The sequence below is a fragment of the Artemia franciscana genome, chromosome 2 (genome assembly GCF_032884065.1).
Source record: "Artemia franciscana chromosome 2, ASM3288406v1, whole genome shotgun sequence".
Lineage (NCBI taxonomy): Eukaryota > Metazoa > Arthropoda > Branchiopoda > Anostraca > Artemiidae > Artemia > Artemia franciscana.
The window spans coordinates 821,194-843,464 of NC_088864.1; the positions used below are offsets into that span (position 1 = coordinate 821,194).

General features: G+C 33.3%; 1 protein-coding gene across 1 annotated transcript in view; it reads left to right on the forward strand.

Annotated features, from left to right (window-relative positions):
• LOC136035612 (myosin heavy chain 95F-like) overlaps positions 1–22,271 on the forward strand; it is a gene marked incomplete in the record, with an annotated part of 147,072 nt that extends 124,801 nt beyond the window's left edge. Inside the window, 7 exon segments of the mRNA XM_065717501.1 lie at positions 1–89; positions 3,463–3,553; positions 8,275–8,402; positions 10,559–10,679; positions 12,748–12,877; positions 18,933–19,121; positions 21,944–22,271. Of these exon segments, the coding sequence (XP_065573573.1) occupies positions 1–89; positions 3,463–3,553; positions 8,275–8,402; positions 10,559–10,679; positions 12,748–12,877; positions 18,933–19,121; positions 21,944–22,122 (927 nt within the window).

Sequence of the window (22,271 nt, forward strand, 5' to 3'; positions counted from 1 at the left end):
AAGAAAATGCAAGAAGCGATAGAGAAAGAAAGGATACGAAAAGCTGAAGAAGAGAGGAAAAAGAAAGAAGAGGAAGAAGTCCGTAAATTGTAATTTTTTTTTTATTGCTTTTAAAAACAAAGCCAGAATTTAAATTTGGGGAATAATATGTATTTTAAATTGATTTATTGCCAGACAGGGGATCATTAAAAAAGATAAAGAAATATTATTGATTGTCTCTTGAGGAGTGTAAGCCAGACCAGTGCCACTTTTTAGTTGCATAGTGTGTCACTTAATGTGCCGCTAAATTATTTTAGTCATATCTAACCTATCAAACAGTTTGTGCCGGTAAGTAAAGAGCTACTCGTGCTAATAGTAACCAACGCTCTTTAAGAAACGGTGTTTTAATAGCAATCTATACATCAAAAGATTTTACTTTAGCCAGGGCCTTAAATTATCTTACGGATTACGGATATCTTACGGATTATCTTACGGATACGTGCAGCCACTTTCAAAATTTTCAACTGCTACTTTCGACAACCTAATTTCTTAAGGAAAGATTTTGTGATAGAAGTAAAGAGCAAAATTGAGCCTAAATTTAAAACAAAATTGCTTCGCAGTTTGTGCAACATATACTTTAATTTTGGTATTTAACACAGACACTTTAGGAAAATTACTTCAATAAACCCATTTGCGATACATTCATATATTTGTAAAATTCTGAAAAACTACCGCTAACACACAACCGACGATGAAAAAACAACTAAAAGAATACAAGAAGTTATCTCGAGACTCGAAAATCATTAAACAGCCTACAGAAAATAAAAGATTAGGTTTTAAGGCTCTCAATAGTCTCCCACAGGCCGGAGAAAATCTAAAACTTTTAGCGCATAATATAAATTCTCTAAGAATCTCAAGTAAGCTCTTTTTCAATACACATTTCAACTATTTCACAGCTGTTTTTTTGAATTGCCGGAAAAATTAGACAGGGAAAAGTTCACGGAGAAAATCAACCTGTGTAATAGATTAATTCTAAAAAATAACTTATGGCCCTAAACAAGTTTTTTAAAGATAAATAAATCCCACATTAAACCAAATCTGAGCAGAAATAAAGTCAAATAATTTCTCAGTTATAGAACTACCATAAATCGCTATCAATAAATAAATGAAACCCAAAACAAACATAAATTACAATAAGTAACCAAGTCAAACTCAAAATCAACATAAAATAAGGGGCGTAGGGTGGATGCCCCCATTCTTGTATGGGGGGTATAAATAATTTTTCTTTTATACAGGATCTCAGTGATGGCTTGAATCATAGTTGAAAGATAGCTACAACCTAGCAAAGAGCAAGCTACATCCCATGGTAACCAAAAGTTTAACTATGTTTTTAAAAAACAAAACTCTTCAGTGAGAAAATTTTTATTTCAATTTGATTCAGGAATATAACCAGTGTGTTATATAGGCTTGGCATAATAGTGAAAATTTATGGCGAAAACGATTTTTCGGGGATTTTGAAAAAGAGGTCGAAACTCCCCAGAAATGGAGGTGGACCGAAATGAAAAGTGCAAAGTCGGAACTAACATTTTCAAAAATTCTGCAGTGGTGACTTACAGCCCACCCACCCTCGAACAAAACGGAAAATACCTCTTTTTAACGCGGATGGCACTGATATTTTTTTTTCTTTTTTTTTTCCAGGAGTGTTTGTATCGAACTGCTATTCATGGAATGTTGAGAGGAGTAACATTTAAACAAAAACCATAATATTTAGGGCACATTTTAAGCAGCAAAAGAGATCCTGCCGCTGCAAAATGCGATTTTCTGCCATTATGTGCCACGAAACATAATTTTTGCCCCTCAGACAGGGTCAAATGCCCTGTAAATGTAATGCCCTCGAAATGTAATGCCCTCGAAATGCCCTCGAAATGTAAATTCTAAGACAGATTTTCTATTGTCTAAAACTCTAAACAAAATATTTTTAGCTCCATATAGTGATCCAGATTTTTTGCATGGGGAGCGGTGATTTATCTCCTTTTTTCTTTTCTTTTTTTTGCCACGACCAGCTGGCTGCTGCAAGATCATAGAGATGGCGTTCAATGGCTCATTTAAAAGCTAATACTTATATCTACGTGTTTTATAGAAATTCATCGTATTTATACAACTTTTGAACCGTGTTCGAATGCGATGTCAAGTCATCGTAAATTATATGAAACCAAAAGTTCCATAGATTGATTGCCATTTCTGGATTGGAAAGGCTGGAAATCATGAAAGGGTATTAGTAAAATCTCCTTCGTTGAAAACCCATGTTGAACATCTTTTGGGAAAGTTTAAGGGAGGTCGGAAACAAAAACTATATTCAGTGCCTTATTTAACAAAAACTCATGTTGTCTTCTTCAATTTCATCACCTGAGTTTGACAAAAATCTTTCCGTAAGGTTTATTGTGTATGCTAAAAAAAAAAACAATTATTAATTTTTTTATTAATTATTATTTATTAATAAAGACCACACTTGAAACTTATTTCAAAAATTAATTCTAATAATTATCTCAAACAATTATTTGTAATGAATTATATACGTCTTGCAGATTATGCAAGAAATATCTGCAAAACTATTTCAAATAAATTGACACGTGACTTCCCTGTATCTGTGGAATTCTAAAAACTAACACTTTACTAAATACTAACACTATACTCAATTGCCAGAGATAATTAAGAGGCTTATACATTAGTCTTTTAGTTGTTGTACCCTATTTATAAACTTTTCTATATTTATGAGAACATCCTGTTAATTTGTGCCACTTTTGGGTTTTTGGAAAAGTGACAACTCTACCATTGGTGGAAAATATGTGTCACGTATCAGTTTGTTTGAGATTTTTTTGCATATGTTTGTTGCACAATCTGCGAGGCAATAATTTTTGTTAGTTTTGAGTTTCAATTTTACTTTTTACTTACATAACAAAGACTTTGTTGTTTTAAAATAAATTACTTGTTCCAATCAATTATTGAGCAACCTAAAAAAAAATGTCATCTTAAGGCTATTCGTGCTATTGGTGCTGTATAGGCGACATCTGAACACTCTTACATAAAAATAACTTTTTTTTAAAGTTCTCACAGCATTTTTAAGCTCCGATTGAAATATTTATCAATTAATTTACATGTGTTAATTTATTGCTACGAACCATCATTTAGAATTATTTACAATTCTCTGCTTAGCTTTTTCTCATCTATTTACAAATAAAGTATTCTGGTACTAACGTTGAAATACGCGAATACCTTATTAAAGATATGGTACCTCTTGTTGAACATCGCAAGTCAAAACACAAACAGATACAAAATCATTAACAAAGAAAATATCGTTAAAAATCGAATGGAAATTACTTTTCGATTATCTATAGAAAAACTAAAGAAGGAGAAAATAAGTTATTGTGATTGTTTTCCCTTTCTAATTGTTCCCTGTTCTAATTAAAAATCATCTCAATCTAGGAAAATAGAAATGGAAGCACGTCGAAAGATTGAAGAAGAACAAAGAAGAAAACAGGAAGAAGAAGATAAAAAAGTTGCTGAAAAGCTTCAGGTAGGCACCAGAGATACCAGATAACGCTGATTTGTGTGTTTTATTTAGGTGGTTACGTATTGACTTTTTCAAATCGGCGCATTACGCAGTTTTCTTTTTATGGAAAATTGTTCATTCGGCGTATTTTCCAAAAATAGATGGAACTTTCGGTGCATTTTCCCTTTTGTGGGGGAGTAACTTTAAACCAGATCTATGGTAACACTTCCATGCACCAACTGTGTTAAAATGTATCTTCACACCCACTATACAAGCATGTTCTAAATATATCCCTGCTTTTAATTTAAACTACACATCATGAAGTATTTTAATAGCTTTTTAAATGTATATTCATTAATAATAAATGCTAAAGAATGTGCGATTGCGTAAACAATCTTATTATTTGTGAAAACATAAATAATTATAATCTCATGTAAATAATAATAATTTAAGCATACTAATTTCATGGTTAAGAAAAACTCCTTTGTCTGTGCAACCCCTCAAAAGAGTCAGTGTTACTTTGCTTCATTGGATTATAATTGTATCGTTTTGTTGCTTTTGTATATTTCTCCGTCATTTCGTTTTATCTGTTTTTGCGGTTTTTTGGGTCGAATTTTCTTTGTTTCTTTAATTGTATTACTTTCCTTTTTTCTACTGTTCAAGAACAATGGACTTTCTTTCCGCTTTTAAACTCAAAGTAGTAAAGTTCAATGCCTCCAAAACGTTTCAGGAACCATCAACTACAAGAAAAGATCTCCCCGTGTTTCTTTAAACTGCGTAATTTAGAAGGATATTAAATTGATTTTTCCTCTTATCATTTAGTTTTCCCTTTTTAATCTTACAATATCGTAAAGCCCAGTCTTAGCTGCTATTTATAAGATGTATCACCTTTTTTTTTTAAAGGGAAGCGCAATATATATATATATATATATATATATATATATATATATGTGTGTGTGTGTGTGTATTAATTTAAATATTTTCAAGGATAGTTGGGAACTAGCGGTGGACTGTTAACAATTTCAATGAATTTAATAGCATTTCTATAAGTAGGGTGACTCACAATGATCAAAATTTTAGTTCAAATTTTTTGAAATTTACGTTGTCTAATGATCTTTACCCATAAGCTTGTGGACTGATAAGGATTTCTAACAACTGTAAATGAAAATATATCTGTCACTTCTTCGTTGCCCGTATTACTGACTTACTGTATATCCTGGATATGTTATCTGATACCCATTACCCGTTTTGGTCTGTTACCCGTTGTGGCGTGAATGACATGCACCACGAGAGGTACAAAACAAATTGACAGCTAAAAAGGAAAGGCTGGACGAATATCCTAAGGATTTGAGATAGATTTCGTGGGATTCCATTCTTCACAATTAGAAAAATGCGTCAGATGCATATTAACATATGACAGAACAAGGATAGAAATAAAGTTTCATGAAAATCATGGACGACTACTGACACTTAGAAGCAAACAGCGAACATGAGTTTGTTGTACGAATATTAAATTGTAATTCAAGAATGAATGAAGCAAAGTTAAAGAAAAGTGACAAAACGGTAAATTTTAGCTAAAATTCAATTAAACAAAAGGTGACATGAAAGAAATTTGGAAAGACATTAATTAACTTATTGTTTAAAAAGAGTTACAAAGGACAACAAGTAAGAAAATGAGGAATTAACCGAAAACCAGTGAAACTTTTTATCTCTAAATGAATATTTCGGGTCCATATCCAGAACCCGCCTCAGCTTAGTCTATATAAAACAAATAAAACTTGCAATAAAATGTGTGATTATTAAAACTAAAATTTAAAAATCTTCACGGAGGGATAGTCATTCCTATCCACAAAAACAATTTCAGACAAGAATGACTAAGGAGCTACTCTGGAATGTCTCATTCCAGGAATGATAGGGTTTCAGGAATGACCTGAAAACCTGTTTCAATTTCTCTGTTGTGCTCTGGGATACTCGAAATAAATGATTTGTCGTCGTCTGTTCAAGCTTCTAACGAGACTGGGATTGTTAAATAATATTTCAGTTGGTTTTTCTCAGTAATCGTTTGATGAAGATGCATTTCAACAACTTTACGATTTCGTAAATATATGTTAGCGAAATACCCCTTTAATAATTTCTGTGAATTTTAAGATGGCAGTTTGGAATCGTTGGTCTTAACATTCAGCTGCAAGTATTGAAGTTTTTTAGGAACTTAAATGCAGATTTGGTTTGGGTCGTTTTAAACGGAAGATCGATTTCTATTCATTCTTAATAATGTTGTTTCTAGTCCTTGGTTGATTAAGTGTGGTGTTCCTCAGGGTTTGGTTTTAGTCCAATTTCAATTTTTGATTTACGTGAATGCGCTGAGGTATTATCTCCCTGACACGTGTCTAATATAGCTCACGGATGGTAAAGTAATCTTTTTTCTCAATTCTGCCAATAATCGTGTTCGTAGTTAATTGTATGAATGTCTTGTCATTCACATGTCTGATTAATCTGATTGTTAATCTGAATTTAGTATTGGTTCTTAGTAGGACAAGAAAACAACTTGACTTTTATTATTTGGTATGTCAGTGCTACACATTCATGTTTTAAGATATTCAGGGTTTAACCTTGATTAAAATTCGTGCCGGTGACACCATAGTGACATGGTTGCTTGAAAAGTTGAGTTTTGGCATTTTACACAGGCTCAAATGGTGTTGGGCAAACCCATTTCTGCTCCTGTTATATCATGCAATCATTCATCCTTATATTCATTTGTTTGTATTTTATGAACTATCAACTCTTACACGAATTTTAAACGCTTGCAAATTTTACAGACTAAAGATGTTTTGTTTATATTTTTCAGTGTCAAAGCGTTTGCTAGACTTCAGTTCAAAATTGTATTCTGATAGCCAGACTCTTTGTGAGAACAAAGCACTATTAAATTTTTATCAAGCTATAGTCTTCTGATGGTATTACATATTTAAGTCTAATGAAAAAAAAAATTATTGTGTATTTTATTTGGTTTGTTTTTCTGGTTCGTACATTTTGTTAGCACTCCAGTGGCTAGTGCTCCAGACATGGAAACCTGAGTTCAGGGAGCTTTAGTCATGGTGTCGCCGGTTATTTCGTTTGGGAAATTCGCCCCCAACCACGGATTGAACTCCTTGCCAAAGGTATCGAGGAGATCGATATCAGCGTAACGCAGACCATTGGTCGTCATTTGAATTTTTTTTTTTAAGTACGTTTCTGGTTGTATGATTGGTCGGTCTGTCTCGTTCTACGGTTTCATCACCCAGTAGTTTTTTTCATTTGCCGGTTGCAAAAAAGCCTAAAATATCAAATTATATCTCTTAAGAAATTTGCAGAACAAAGTATTGTAACTTATTAAAAATTCCATTGTGAGAACAATGCATTATTAAAGTTATTTATCAAAGAATATTGAATTATTAAATTTATTTATCAAGGAAGGCTGTCAAGGGTTTGACAGCCTTCTGAGGCTGTCAAACGTTGAAGAATGGTGGTAAGAATTACAAATTTTTATTTGATATTTTATTTGGTCTTTTTTTTTCTGGCTGTACGAATAGCAAGAATGTGTATATGTATGTACATATACACATATGTATGTACTTGTACAGAAAACCCTTGTTTAATTTTTAACTTAAATTTGTCTTGAACTAACTAGAAGTGTTTGTTGCTTTTAATTTAAAATTATTTTGAGTTTTAATTGTTTAAGCGTTTGATTTTTTTAAAGACAAAACTTCGTAAGCCCTATAACCACAATTATCTTTTTCTGCAATATTTACTTTTAAAGGTTTTTCTCTTTTTCCAAAAGGGGAGAGTGTATGTTACCTTTATTGAATTCCCAGATGAGAATCGGATCCATTGAATGTACTAAATATTCATAAAGTGAGGATTTCTGGACCTTACATCTTTCCATGCAACACTTTGACATATAATACGCTCCCTTCTTGTAAAGGAAGAAAAGCACGGTTTGTTGTTGTATCGAGACTCGGCATTAGATTTATAATACAAAAACAAAAAGATAGTTAACATTCAATATATTACGAAGAATAAACAAAATTAAGTACACTCAACTAACAAAGAGTCATCCCCGAATTGACGGGTATCTAAATGCAAGTGAACGAGAGGAGCTATAAGATTATGATAATTATGATATTGATTATGATATTAGAATGGCTACAAGCGAGAGGGGCAATAAAAGCAAGACTAAATGAGTCATAATAGCTATTGGCTACAAACTGAATATCATGATGTTGAAGTAATAAGTGCAAGCTTTTGAGCGAGCTTAAGCTTTATATATTAAGGCATTAAATAAAGTTGATATTTTTGATTTTTAATTCGTTTTACACAGCATTAGATTTATAAAAAATAAAAATGAACTAGGAATTAATTTAGGTAAATAATGGAACAATATCTAAGGTATGATTATACTATTCAATTATAAATAATTTAAATGCATAAAATGCGCACTCTATGTATGCTGCGCTGTGAAACTCAAATTCAGTGTAACTAATTCTAAATTTAAATGCATTTCCCAAAACAGTTAGCAAACAATTTCTGATATTTTTTTCATCTTTTAACTGCACCCTTTTATTTTATTTTTTATTACCTTTTTTGTTCGTGACTGTGAGGATTTTACGGTATTTTTTTTTACTTTGGCTCAAGCTGAGATTTTCAGTTGAACACATGAATCTTGCTGAATAAAATGTATTCTAATTTGAAACAAAAAAAATGACTTTCAGAAAGAATTGGCGGAACAAAGGCAGAAGGATGAAGAAATCATTGAACAAGAGAGGCGTGACCATGAGCTTGCTCAAAGACTAGCCCAAGAAAATGGTAGCACAATTGAAGAGTTCCAGCCACTAAAAAGGTAGGACAATTTCGTTGAATTTTCTTCTGTATAGTTGAAGAAAAGCTGACCACCACTCCCTGATTTTAATCTAAATAAATGCAGGGTGATCGCTTGGTCGTTGATACGCTTGGTCGTGAATTTCTGATACCAGAAACTCATGAGAACGTCCACATTATCGTAGAGAGTCTGGCGGTGGTGGTTTCTCCGCTTCTGAGTTGACATTAAGCACTTATGGGTGGAGGAATATATTCTTAAAGTAGAGCCATTGGGGAGGAAAAGATGCGGATTACCTCAATAAGAGTTAATTATAGAACACTTGGAGAATGAAGGAAATATTCAGGAAGGTTTAAATTTACTTGTGGTCCAAAGTTCTATCTAACGTGAGTGTAACGAGGAGTAATATCTGAGAGTATTCAATGTGCAATTTCAAGGATTTGCGGAATTAAATTTTGTATGTTCTTTTAAGAGGAAAAGAGTGGATAGTTGGAATTTTGACGAATAATTGTCAATTAGATATGAAGAAGTACATCAGTGTGGCAACGCTGTACTTTTTGCGTGGCAATGCAGCACAGGGTTTTTGAAGAGTGGAGAATTGTAGGATGGTGGAAGAAGAATTTCGAAAGATAAGTATATGTTTAGTGGGAATGTATAATATCATTTTTGTAAGTTGTTTCTTTTTAATGTTACTTTTTGTTGTCTCTTTTATAAATCATCGCTCATATGGCTTTGATCTCTTGAATTAGGTCATATCGTTAGGAGTTTTGGTATGAGATAAATTGCGTAAGTTTGGGATGCAATTATATAAGCTTGGGATAAAGTAATTTATTTTATGATAAATTCCCAACGTAATCTCGTTTATTGTTTCTTATGTTTCCCGTATTTTCCATATTATGCGTAATTTTTGGGCGTTTCGATATTTTTTTTTTTTAATAGTCCATTTGAAACAGTAAAAAATTAAATATTTTGACACTCAATCATGAACACGTGAACAATGTAAAAATTGATCTTATCCCTTTTTATGAAGGAATAGTACTTTCGATTTACCGTTCCTCTTTGTTTAGCTAGTTCAAGATGGGATTTATTAAAAAAAAGAGTACTTAACTCAAAAAATAAATACAATTATAAAGCAAAAAGTTAGAAATTTTGTAAGAATTTGGGACATAGTTGCCACGCCAATCTATCTGAAATACCGCTAAGAATTAAACAAATACATCCTCATTTTCCAGGTCCGAGATAATAATGACTTACCGTATGCAGGCAGCTAACAAGAAATATGATTTAAGCCCTATTCAGATTGTAATTTAAAAAATATGATTCGTTCGCAAAATATAGCCCGATATACACTTTATTACTATTTCAAATGCTTTAGCTTGGCATTCTGAAGTAGGTTTTTTTTTTCGTATTAGTACCAAATGCCTAACACATTAGTTGTGGAAACTCGCGAAAATTTAGAAGGGGTGGATTTTTTAGGTTCTGTTAAGAAATAACAAAAGAAGGTACATTTCAAAACCTAAGGGTGGATTTTCGTCTTCATTATTTTTAAAAATTGAACGATATAAAAGGTATACAAGAAATAGCAAACAAGAACGAACAAACATGAATATATGCAAAACCCCAAAAATAGGAAAAATAATGATCCTTCGAAAACATAACACTCAATTAGGCAAGACAAAACAATTTATGGGCCAATGACATTCTTACCCATTTTCACCCATCAAGATGTATTTTTGTAAAGCAAAAAAGGCAGCAAAAAATAAAAAATCCATTGTTTTAATTTTATTTATGTATTATGTAGGATAAGTGTTTAGTTTGTTGGTCGTTTTGTTAATTTCGTTTGCTTTTTCTTTTCTCAATAGTGTTATCTCTTTGGGTTAAAAATAAATGATGAATATGAAGTGCGAAACATGAGCGGCGGTCTATACTGTGTTTCTGCATATTTTTAGTTATCAATACAGCTTTAATTCGTCTTTTCTACTGATCTGTTAGTTTATTTTATTATACTGTTTTTCTTTGTTATATTAGCTTTGCTGTGCTTGCTACTGTTGAGTTATGTGTACTTTTGTTTTGCTTTGTTTATGAATTGTTTCTCTGTACTCTACTGTTTATGCTTTTGTATGTTTGTGAGCAATAAATATTATTATTAAGATTTTATTAAATACATCCTTATTTTCCAGATCGGAGATGATAATGACCCAACGAATGCAGGCAGCTAACAAGAAACATGATCTCTCTTCTTGGAAGTACTCAGAATTAAGAGATACTATCAATAATTCCTGTGACATTGCTCTCCTTGAGGTAATATAACTGCATATTTTTACCTCTAATCAAAGGTGTTATGTATGGGGGGAGGGGGACGCCTCCTCCAATGTTTAATCCCGTCGGTAAAAGGAATCGTAGACATTTTTTTCGAAAAATGAATTTTCAGTATTAGAAAGTAGCAATATATTCATTTTTAGAATCCAATTCTTTAGTTAACTTGATATTTAAAGAGAATGTCTGTTAGGTTTTCTCACTGTAATTTGCAGTGGAATTTTGGAAATCTGTGATGGTCTTAGCGGTAGCTGCTGTTTAGTAAAAGACGAACATCCTGCCCATAGTAACCAAATATTTAATAACACGTTAAAAAAAACAACTTAAAAGGGAGAAAAATTGCCATTCGTAGCTGATTCGGGAATGGTAACTATTATCTAAAATAGTCTTTATAATAATTGATTTCAAAAACTTTTCCACAAAACAAGTTTTTTAAAGAAAAGTGAAGAGCTCTATTAAGCCAAGAATGGGCAAAAATAAAGTCAAATAATCTTCCAAGCGTAAAACTACCACAAATCACTATCAGTGAATAATTGAAACTCAAAACGAACAGAAATTACAATAAATAGCCGAGTCAAAATCAAAATCAGCAAAAAGTAACATGGGTAGGGCTGATAGCCCCCCCCCCTTACCTTTTGAAGGCCAGAACACAATTTGCACTTTACTGAAAAAAAAATACATTTGAAATTTTTTCCCCTTTCTTACTTTCCTAAATAAAAAAAAAAAATGTCAAAACCTTAAGGAAGAAATATCAGTATATGTCAATTAAACAGAAAATCCAAGGTCATTTGTTGTTTTCTTCATTTTTTTAGTAAAGCTACCTATTCAAAAAGGGATTTTCCTTTATGTTCAAGGCAGGGGGTTCTAAGTAAAGGTAAGGGTTCTAAGTATGTTCAAGATAAGGGGGTTCTAAGGGGGGTCTGTACAGCAATTTCAGCTAAGTTGATTCTAATCGTGTGCTTTTCTTTCGATCCAATGTCAATTTTGGGGGGTTTCAGGCCATTTTTCAAAATTCCCATAAATTTATTTTTAAAATAATATTTTACTATGAAGGCTAATTGAGATAATAGTAACCACTCTGGAATCAGCTAGAAATGGTAATTTTGTCTCATTGGCTATTGTTTATTATATTAAGAGAAAAGAGGATAGAAGATGCATCGATATTAGGCTTATAACTGGCGGTAGAATCGCACATTTAGATGAACTTACTTGGGAAGAGGGAACCAGTTTGTTAAAGTCTCAAAAAGATATAAAATAATAATAATTGTATTTGAAAGTTATTCAGCCATATTTACTAGGTAAGTTCAAGCTCACTACGTTGACCGAGAGAAAGAACCTCCTATGCCTTCGTTGCGGTACCAAGACCCTGTCTGCTCCTCGTTTATGTTCCATCATCCCCGAAATCTACCGTTCCGCCCGCAACAGACTGTCCGTATAAAATCTCAAAAAGTCCCCAAACTGACTCTCATCTCCGCTAAACATTAAATATGTCGGAAGTGTTTTGTTCCGAGTATTGCTGAGTTATAAAATAGCCAGGAGAATTAGTCCATAATTTTATTGTTATATATTTATTTTTTATTTTTTACTTTTTAACTAAGTTTTGACTTATCAATATTTTTTATACATTTTCATTAATTTTATTGTTATCTATTTATTTTTATTTTTGGCTTTTTAACTTAGTGTTGACTCTTTTTTTATGTATTTTGTACAATGAATTATTTTTGACGTGAACGTCAAGTTCTTTCGATGATACGTATGTTTTTTAAATAAAATTTTATTCTATATTACTAACCTTGAAATTCCAGGGCAAGAAAGGATGAGGGGGTAGTTTGGTGCGAAAAACTTTCCCCATTTGGTATGAAAGACTTTCCCTATTTACGTGTACCTCACTGTAAAGACAAGGTTTGAACAAATGACCTTCCAAGCTTGGCAGGAAAATTTCCCAGCCATCCTCTGTAGTGAAAATGTGAAGATTCATGAAATCCCCAGTGTTTCTCTATTTTTAACCATATCCAATTAGAAATTCTGTAAGGATCAGTAAAATCCGTTACAGGCCTGTAAAGAAGAGTTTCATCGTCGGCTCAAGGTGTATCATGCTTGGAAAGGAAAAAATTCAAAGAAAGATGTAAAAGAGGAAAAGCAAAGGGCACCGAAATCAATTCTAGAGGCTGCTGATAAGGCGGGTAAGTCCATATTATGCCTCAGTTACAGTATTAAAGTGAAGCTTATTAATTTAGGGCTCTTGAGATAAAAATTTACTGATTTTTTCCTAAAATTATAACAAATAAAATACTAGGTAAATATTCTACCATTATCCGATTTTTTTTTTTTTTTTTTTTTTTTAGTTGAAAAAATACTTGGGGATTCTAAACATAGATTTTATGTAATCAAGGACACATTGTGGCTGTTATGAGACTGTTATCAGTAACTTAAGCAAGCCCAGTAAGGAAGGGGAAGGGGTTTAAGCTTTTTCATTGAACATGGACTTTTTTCCAACCAGATTATTGATTTTTCGGTTATTGGTATTTATTGCTTTTTCCATTGTTTTCAGTAATCGTTTTGTAGCCACATCTAGCTTTTTTGGTGTCACAACGAAGATCAAACAAAATAAGAATTGATATATCCAGATAATAAAATCTGCGAGCACCATGATGTGGCTCAAATTTACAACTAGCTTAAATTATTCTATTCTTTTGTTTTTAATAACTGTTGGCCTACAAGATAAGTTGAGAATCAGATAGGGAGGAAACTGTTTTGAAATACCCTACACTTTGATATGTAACTGAAAAAATAATCCCAGAAAAGGATTGGAGGATTGTTAGTTCCAACCAGTGTTACCACCTCAGATGACTTGTAAGTAGGTTGCATCCCAAAAAAAGGTCTTCACTTTTACATCATGCACGTATGTAAGAGGCTTTGTGTCTCTGTCAAGGAAGGGAGTTTTAACCCATGTCCCCACTCCTCAAAAAAATACTTATATTTTTTCTCGATTTATCCATAGGACTTAATGTAGATTTTCATAAGATAACTCTTTTATATCACTCCTTTCTGGTCCTGTGATATGAATACCTTATACACAAATGATTTTATTACAAACGCCTTACACAGCCATGCCAGTCAGTGGCAGTTCTTGTCATAATAAAAGATAAGGCACTATACATATAAAAACAGGGCCATAGCTATCATACGCATTTTTATGTTGACTCAAAATATCACAAACAGAGTTAAACTAAAACCTAAGACATTGAAATATCTGACTATCTGTAAAAAAAAAAAAAAAATAAAGTTATACATGTGCTTGGTTACAGAAATGTATGTAAAAGTAATCTGATTCTGAAAGGGTAACATTTAACATAAAAATAGTTTTCAAGAAGTTTCGGGTTTAGCGTGAATATTGGATTGTTCAAAAGACATAGAGGATGTAAAATACTGCAATTCTTTTTTATGTTGCTTAGACTACATTTTCCCCCGCCTCCACTTGTATGTAGAGGATAACCAAAAATCAGATCTTACACTTATTTTTTGCAATGTTTCGTATTTTAATTGACAATTTACTCTACTCTTCTGTTTCAAATAAAAAGATCATATCGTTTTGTTAAAGACTCATGTCGGAAGATAGTGTTCAACCCTCTAGACCAGGGCTTCTTAAACTATGGGGTGCGACCCCAAATGGTCGCATATGCGACCCCATTTGGGGTCGCATAGAAAAATTATGGGGTCGCGAGTGATAAAAATACAATTTAACAAAAAATATTTTTTAACTTGTAAAATTATTGTTATAAAGAAAAATAACAATCATCGTAGATAAATGTATCATAAAATCTTCTGGTTCGGAAAGACTGTTTATACCAGCATTTCTATTCCAGTCATTATAACATCTTGTATAAATTTACTATGAATCAGAAGATGTTATAGAAATTTATAAAATATGTCGATTTATTTTTGTCAATCTCTTAAAGCCGAAAAAATCCTGATAAATATTATCAACAAAATTTCTAATGTGTTATTTCGAAAAAAACTATATAAACATTTAGTGTTATTTTCTTTTAGCCATTGTATGATTGTGAACGAAGTGCATGTTATTTCGAAATAGTCAGTTCAATCCTTTCGCAACCGGCGGGACCTTCGTTCGAAATGTTTTCCGGTGTCGACAATTTTGTAATTGAGAAAATTCATCGTAAAACTTTTATTGTAAAAACTATTGCAGGTCACTTAAAAGTGCTAGAAATACAGTTCCGGACATATTTTATATTAAATATTGATTTACAAAAATAGTTTGGATTCAAAAGTCGTTTTTGATTGGCTTAAGTGAGATTGATCATCTGCCACTTAAAACTCAAGAGGAATTTGCTGAGCTTTCGTGTGACTCAAACTTAAAACTAAAATTCCAAAAAAAAGCTTTTGACTGAATTCTGGATCTGAACTAGAACTGAATTTCCCACAACCGCTGATATGGCGTTAAATGTAATTCTGCCATTCAACACCACATATTAATGTGAAGTTACTTTCTCAGCTTTAACATACATTAAATCCCAATATCGTTCAGCGATAAAAAATGTTGAAGGGGTCTTACGTCCAGCAGTTTCAAACATTACACCAAGATTTGATTTCTTATCCAATAAAAAATAGGCACATCCATCTCATTAAATTTTTAACGTAAACTTTAATTTAATATCTACCACGCAACTACTTGGATATATTCGAGAGAATTAAACAAGAAAAACAAGTTTTTAAAAAATGAAAGTAAGGAGCAATATTAAAACATAAAACGAACAGAAATTACTCCGTATTTGAAAGGGGCTTTTCCTCCTCAACGCCCCGCTCTTTACGCTAAAGTTTGACTCTTTTTCTTAATTCTACATTTTAAAACAGTAAAAAACTTTAGCGTAAAGAGCGGGGCGTTGAGGAGGAAAAGCCCCTTTCAAATACGGAGTAATTTCTGTTCGTTTTAAATTTAATGTCGCTCCTTACTTTCATTTAAAAAAACTTGTTTTTTTTTGTTTAATTTCTGGACGTTTTTGAATTAATGCATGGTTTGATCTTGGCTCTCCGCACATAAATAATTAAAACGAAATTTGCTTATTAATTTTTTGGCGCTAAACGGCTTTTTCATAGTTTCAATCAGAAGATTTTGAGAAAAAAGGAGTGAGGGAGGAGGCCTAGTTGCCCTCCAATTTTTTGATTACTTAAAAAGGCAACTATAACTTATAATTTTTAACAAACGTTTTCATAAGTAAAAAATATACGTAACTTACGAGTTAAATTACGTAGCGAGCTTAAATTTTGTCCCAATTCCTTAAGAATGACCCCTGAATCACAGGGGTCACAGTAACCAATTTTTGGTTGCTTAAAAGTGCAACTAGAACTTTTTTTACGAACGTTTTCATAAGTAAAAAATATACGTAACTTACGAATTAAATTAAGTAGCGAACTTCTATATTCGTAAGTTTTTATTGCGTATGTGAGGGGGCTCACCCCTCGTCAATACCTCACTCTTTACATGAAAGCTTAATTTTGTCCTAATTCCTTAAGAATGACCCCTGAATCACAAAGGCCGTAGAATAAATAGTTGAAATTACTAAAAATACTTTAGCGTAAAGAGCGAGGTATTACGTGGAGGTAAACCCCTGATATGCGTAATAATTTCTGTTCTTTTTAAGTTTTAATGCTGCTTCTCACTTTCAGTGGAAAAAACTTTTCATATTTATTTTTTCATTGTTTTTTTAAATAATGCTTTAAATAATCCCATTTTTTAATAATGGGGGAAGAGACTCCATTGAAAGTCTCTTCCCCCATGAGAAGTTCCTTTATGGAAAGATCCTCCCCGGTAACCCTCCCCCCTCAAATATCCCCCCCAAACCAAAAAATTCCCCCTGAAAACGTCTGTACACTTCTCAGTAACCATTACTAGCCAATATGTAAACACAGGTCAAAGTTCGTAACTTGCAGCCCCTCCAACGGGGACTGCGAGGAGTAAGTCGTCCCCAAAGACATAGTTATTGGGGTTTTCGACTATGGCGAACAAAATGGCTTTCTCAGAATTTTGATCCGGTGACTTTGGGGAAAAATGACCGTGGGAGGGGGCCTAGGTGCCCTCCAATTTTTTGGTCACTTAAAAAGGCCACCAGAACTTTTAATTTTCGTTAGAATGAGCCCTTTCGCGGCATTGTAGGACCACTGAGTCGATCCGATCACCCCTGGGAAAAAAAAACAAAAACAAAAACAAAACAAATAAACACGCATCCGTGATTTGTCTTTTGGCAAAAAATGCGAAATTCCACATTTTTGTAGACAGGGGCTTGAAAATTCTATAATGATGTTCTCTGATACGATTAATCAGATGGTGTGATTTTCGTTAAGATCGTATGATTTTTAGGGGGTGTTTCCCCCTATTTTCTAAAATGAGGCAAATTTTCTCAGGCTTGTAACTTTTGATGGGTAAGACTAATCTTGATGAAACTTATATATTTAAAATCAGCATTAAAATGTCATTCTTTTGATATAGCTATTGGTATCAAAATTCCGTTTTCTAGAGTTTCGGTTACTATTGAGCCTGGTCGCTCCTTACTACAGTTCGTTACCACGAACTGTTTGATTAAGACGATCAGAATCCACTTTTGTTTTTGAAACTATAATAAAAACATTTCTATAACATTTTGTGCAAATTTCAATTTTAGATTTTATATGTTTAAAAAAGAATTCTAAATTACATATTTTCATATGCATATGTAGCCTATATTGTTGCCTAGTAAATATATCATCAAAAAATATTAATTTATTTTTCTTTTATATTTGTTGAGGTCGCTAAGAAACTCGCAATCATAAATTGGGTCTGGAAATAAAAAAGTTTAAGAAGCCCTGCTCTAGACCTATATGTTATTAAATAAAAAAAAGCGGTTTTTTTAACTGCAAGTAAGGAGTGACATTAAAACTTAAAATGAACAGAAATTATTCCGTATAAGGGGCTTTCCCCTCCTCAGCACCTCGCTCTTTACGCTAAAGTTTGACTCTTTCTAACAACTCCACTTTTTAAAAAACAATAAAAAAAACTTTAGCGTAAAGAGTGAGGTGTTGAGTAGGGGACAACCCCTTTCATATACGGAATGATTTCTGTTCTTTTTAGTTTTAATGTCGCTCCTTACTTGCAGTTAAGAAACCTTGTTTTTTTTTATTTAATTTCTGAACGTTTTTGAATTAATACACGTTTTGATTTTGGCTCACAGCACATGAATATTTAAAACGAAATTTGCATATTAATATTTTTTTGGCTAAATGGCTTTCTCATAGTTTTGATCGGACGATTTTGAAAAAAAGGGGTGGGGGAGGAGGCCTAGTTACCCTCCGATTTTGGTTACTTAAAAATATAACTAGAACTTTTAATTTTTTTAAAGAGCGTTTTCTATTTGTAATAAATATGCGTAACTTACGAACTAACTAACGTAACGAACTTCTATATTTTTGTATATTATGTTACGTATATGAGGGGGTTCGCCCCCTCGTCAATACCTCGCTCCTTACACTAAACCTTGACACTAAAGCTGACGGAAGCCCAAAGGTAGAAAAAAGGAAAATAAAGTGTAACCTGAATTTCCCTGATTTACGAAAAATTCTGAAATTAGACGAAATATATTTTTGCGAATTTATTTTTCCATTTCAGCTCCATAAAAGCTATTTCTATTAGTCAGTATATTTTTAAAAATAATAAAAAAGCACCGAGCAAATATTTTCCAATGGAAGGTATTTCACGCCTAAGAATTGGTTTTAAAAGTTAAAAAATTGTTTTAAAATTTTTACAGTTAAGAAGAAAAGCATGAATTAGAAGTTTCCTTTCTTGGTGGACCAGCATTATGAGTTTTACCAAGGGATGAAACCATGATTAAATTGAATAAAGGGCAATTTTTTCCATTGCCACACATCATGCTGAAGGATCCTCTGCCAGAAAAATGTGTGAGATTGAAATTAACTTTTTGGCGATTTTAGGCGCCATCTCCCCCTTGTAAATTCATCTGATAAAGCTGATTGTTTATTCATCTATTCATTTGAGCACGTAAGTTTTGGTCATGCAATTTACCCCTCTGCCCCTTGCAAATGATGTGAATCGCCAGTGAAACCGAGGTATGACTACACTTCTAAAAATTACACAAGGTTGAACTAGGATAAATATTTGAAAGGCAGTGCAATTCAAATATGAGTGTCCCATCTCAAAATGGACTGTGAATAAATGCGTTTTTCTTCCAGCCTCCATGTCTGTTGTACCGCCGAAAGGCCCATCCCCATCTAAACAAGATGAACAGCGTTACTTTCGAATTCCCTTCGAGGATCTAAGCAGTCAGTCCAAAGGATGGTGGTATGCTCACTTTGACGGGCCTTGGATTGCTAGGCAAATGGAGATCTATCCAGATAAGACTCCAGTGTTGCTGATTAAAGGTAGTTTCATATCACTGTACTTATGTTTTTATTAAAACAACCTAGGCTAATATGTTTTGAATAGGGCTTTGTGTGAACGTTTCTTTTGACGTTGCTTGTTTCATATTAATGTGGGTAGCATTTATTCTGTAAGAGGAAATGAGGCTGTTGTTTTACCCTGCTTTCTGTTTGGCAAGGTTAAATTCAAGGCCATATACAGGAGGGGTAGATTAGGGGGTTTGAACCCTCCCCGAATTGCTTTTCTGACTTGTAATAACTTTAGAAAAATGAATATTAACAAATTCTTGATGTATCTTGTAATTTTTTTGTACTCCCCCCCAAAAAAAACTGTTTTAACCCCCTCCCCCGAAAAAATCCTGGATTTCGTCCTGGTTAAAGTAACTGCTTTCAAGGATTTTTTTTTTATTTGATAGCCTGGATTTTTCTGTTTAAAAACCTATATTGATTTCTAAATAACAGGCACGATTACCTAAACTGGACAAATATTGATAAGACTTTCTATTTGAAGGCCCAAACTCTTTTTTTTTAAGGGTTTAGCCTAATGCAATGTACCAGACAGGCAGATTCTAGCTTTTACGCTTCATGGGACAAAACTTCAGTATGGGAAGTACATTAGGTACTGCTATTTTTTGGAAAATGATACATATCGCTCAACGGAAAGTACATTAGGTACTGTTACTTTTAGAAGAATGACATATCACTCCATGGAAAGCATATTATGTACTACTATTTTAATGTGCAATGGAAAGCACATTAGGTACGTTTATTTCGAAATGATGTATACCACTCAATGGAAAGCACATGGAAAACACAAGAGGTACTATTACTTTTCTAAGAATCATCTCTACTGCTCTTTTTTTAATTAACCCCAATGATACGTAAACAATGATACTAACCCGAATGATACTATACATAGACAATGGGCGCATTTTATAACATACAGGCCTTTCCTTAGGGTTTTGGGGGGTCCTGCTCTCCCCAAATGCATGGTTATTGGATCTTTGAACTATGATGAACAAATGGCTATCCCCCAATTTTGGTTGGACACCTTTGGGGAGAAGTGGGCTTGGGAGGAGACTAGCTGCCCTTCAATGTTTTTTGTCACTTAAAAGGGGTACTAGAACTTACAATTTCTGTTTGAATTAGCCCTCCCCCAATATTATACAACCATTGACCTGCCCAGTTTTGTTATCATCTCTTCAATGGAAGTACCAGTAATTTCCGCAGCATATTATTCGAAACTTGCCTCTAAACTAACTTTAATGGAAACTACGCTGAAGACTATATGTGATAAGGTGACATCCTATGATATGAACGTTCCATCTCCACCCAACCTTTGCCCATATCGTTCACAAAATCCTCTGACAGTTGCGATTTCGAATTTTCCGTCTGGTTTGAATGATTCTGCTAAGCAAGCAACTGATCAAGTTTGTGGGCACAAAGCTGTGCAGAGTATCAAGCCCTCTGGCGCTAAGCTGTTAGTTCGTATTGACAAAATTGCTCCGAAAAATTTTTGTGGTGCAAGCCCTGGCGTACTGTAGAATTCACACGTCAAGGTAAATGAAGAAAATAACCACAGAATACTGAACAGTATACCAGGAGAACTTTGATATTGATATGTTTAAGGGCTATGACAATATGATTGATGTGAAACGCATAGGAAAATCAATGGCAATAAAAGTGACTTTTAAAGATGGAATCACGCTGCTCGGCATAGCAGTGGGATATGAAGTATTCCTAGCTCATATCTTTGTGGGCCCATCACGTTGGTGCCACAAATATCGGTTTCCTAAACACACAATATCCAACTGTGACAGGTATGTGCGTTGCTCTCGTTGTGCTGGGTAGCACAAAACCTCCAGCTCATCCCCATGTTAAGCAGCGAATCCGAAATGCGCCAACTGCAGTACCCTCCATATCATAGAAGTAGAAAATCGTGGCTACAAATGGCTCTTTATAGGTGATTTAAACTGAGATTAAATAAAAAAAAAAACAAGTTTATTTAACTGAAAGTACGGAGCGACATTAAAACTCTAAACGAACCCTATCAGTTGCAGCAGTATTAGTAGCAATAGTAGTAGTAGAGCAATTTATTGAAAATAATCATTTTTTTATATAATAGCACAACAAAAGCGTTCGAATAGTATTCTAATTGACTTGTATTCAAATGGTACAAATAAATATTATTTGTCTCTTAAGGTTAGTAAATAAACTAATAGTAACAATTGAAGGTAAAAAGGTGATGTTGGATAATGAAAGGATCGATCAAGTGGACAGCATCACTTACCTAGGTAGTATTATTAGTAAAGATGGCGGATGCAGTGAAAATATTAAAAGCAGAATAGCCATGGCCCAAACCTTGTTTGTCACCAGATCGTTTTTGGTACCAGACTGACTGATTGTATGTCAAGCTGTACGAAAAATATGGTTGAATTCCACCTACTAGAGCTAAATTAAGAGAAAGGACGAGATGGCTAGAGCACGTTTTGTGGATGAAGGATGACAGATTACCAAAGTTTGTCCTTGCCGGCCAACTGCCTAGGGCAAAAAAAAAGTGGTTCCCAGGATGTAACTCAGATTCTCGTTCATTAATGCATTTTTATTTTACCAAGTATCTTTTGGTAGCAATCTATGTTGACATTTATTTTTGTAGTTTTCAGGTGCTGGTGGATTTTCAGGTGCTTTTGTGGCTGTCTATCAACACATAAGGCAATATTTATCCTCCCTCCTCGTCTTCAAAAGCTTTTCAGCATAAATGAGGTTTGCAGAAATACGCCTAGCATTCAAAGCCGAATTTAATCATAACCTTCTTCTTCTTCTAGGTCAGGATGACATGCAAATGTGCGAACTAAGCTTAGATGAGACTGGACTTACTCGGAAACGAGGAGCAGAGATTTTGGAAATAGAATTCCAACGTGAATGGGACAAGTTTGGTGGAAAACCCTACCAAAGACCAGCCGATAGAATTACTGCCAACGGCAATGCTAAGAGTATAAAGTGAAACTTACAGTATTATAATTTTAAATTTTTCCTGTTTTATCGAAGTAATGAATTCATTGAAAAAAATTTCAACGTAACTTTCGAATTTAATTTTTTTGACAAGGGTTACAGTTAATGCTATCTTATAATAAATGTATAGTTTCTTCTTAA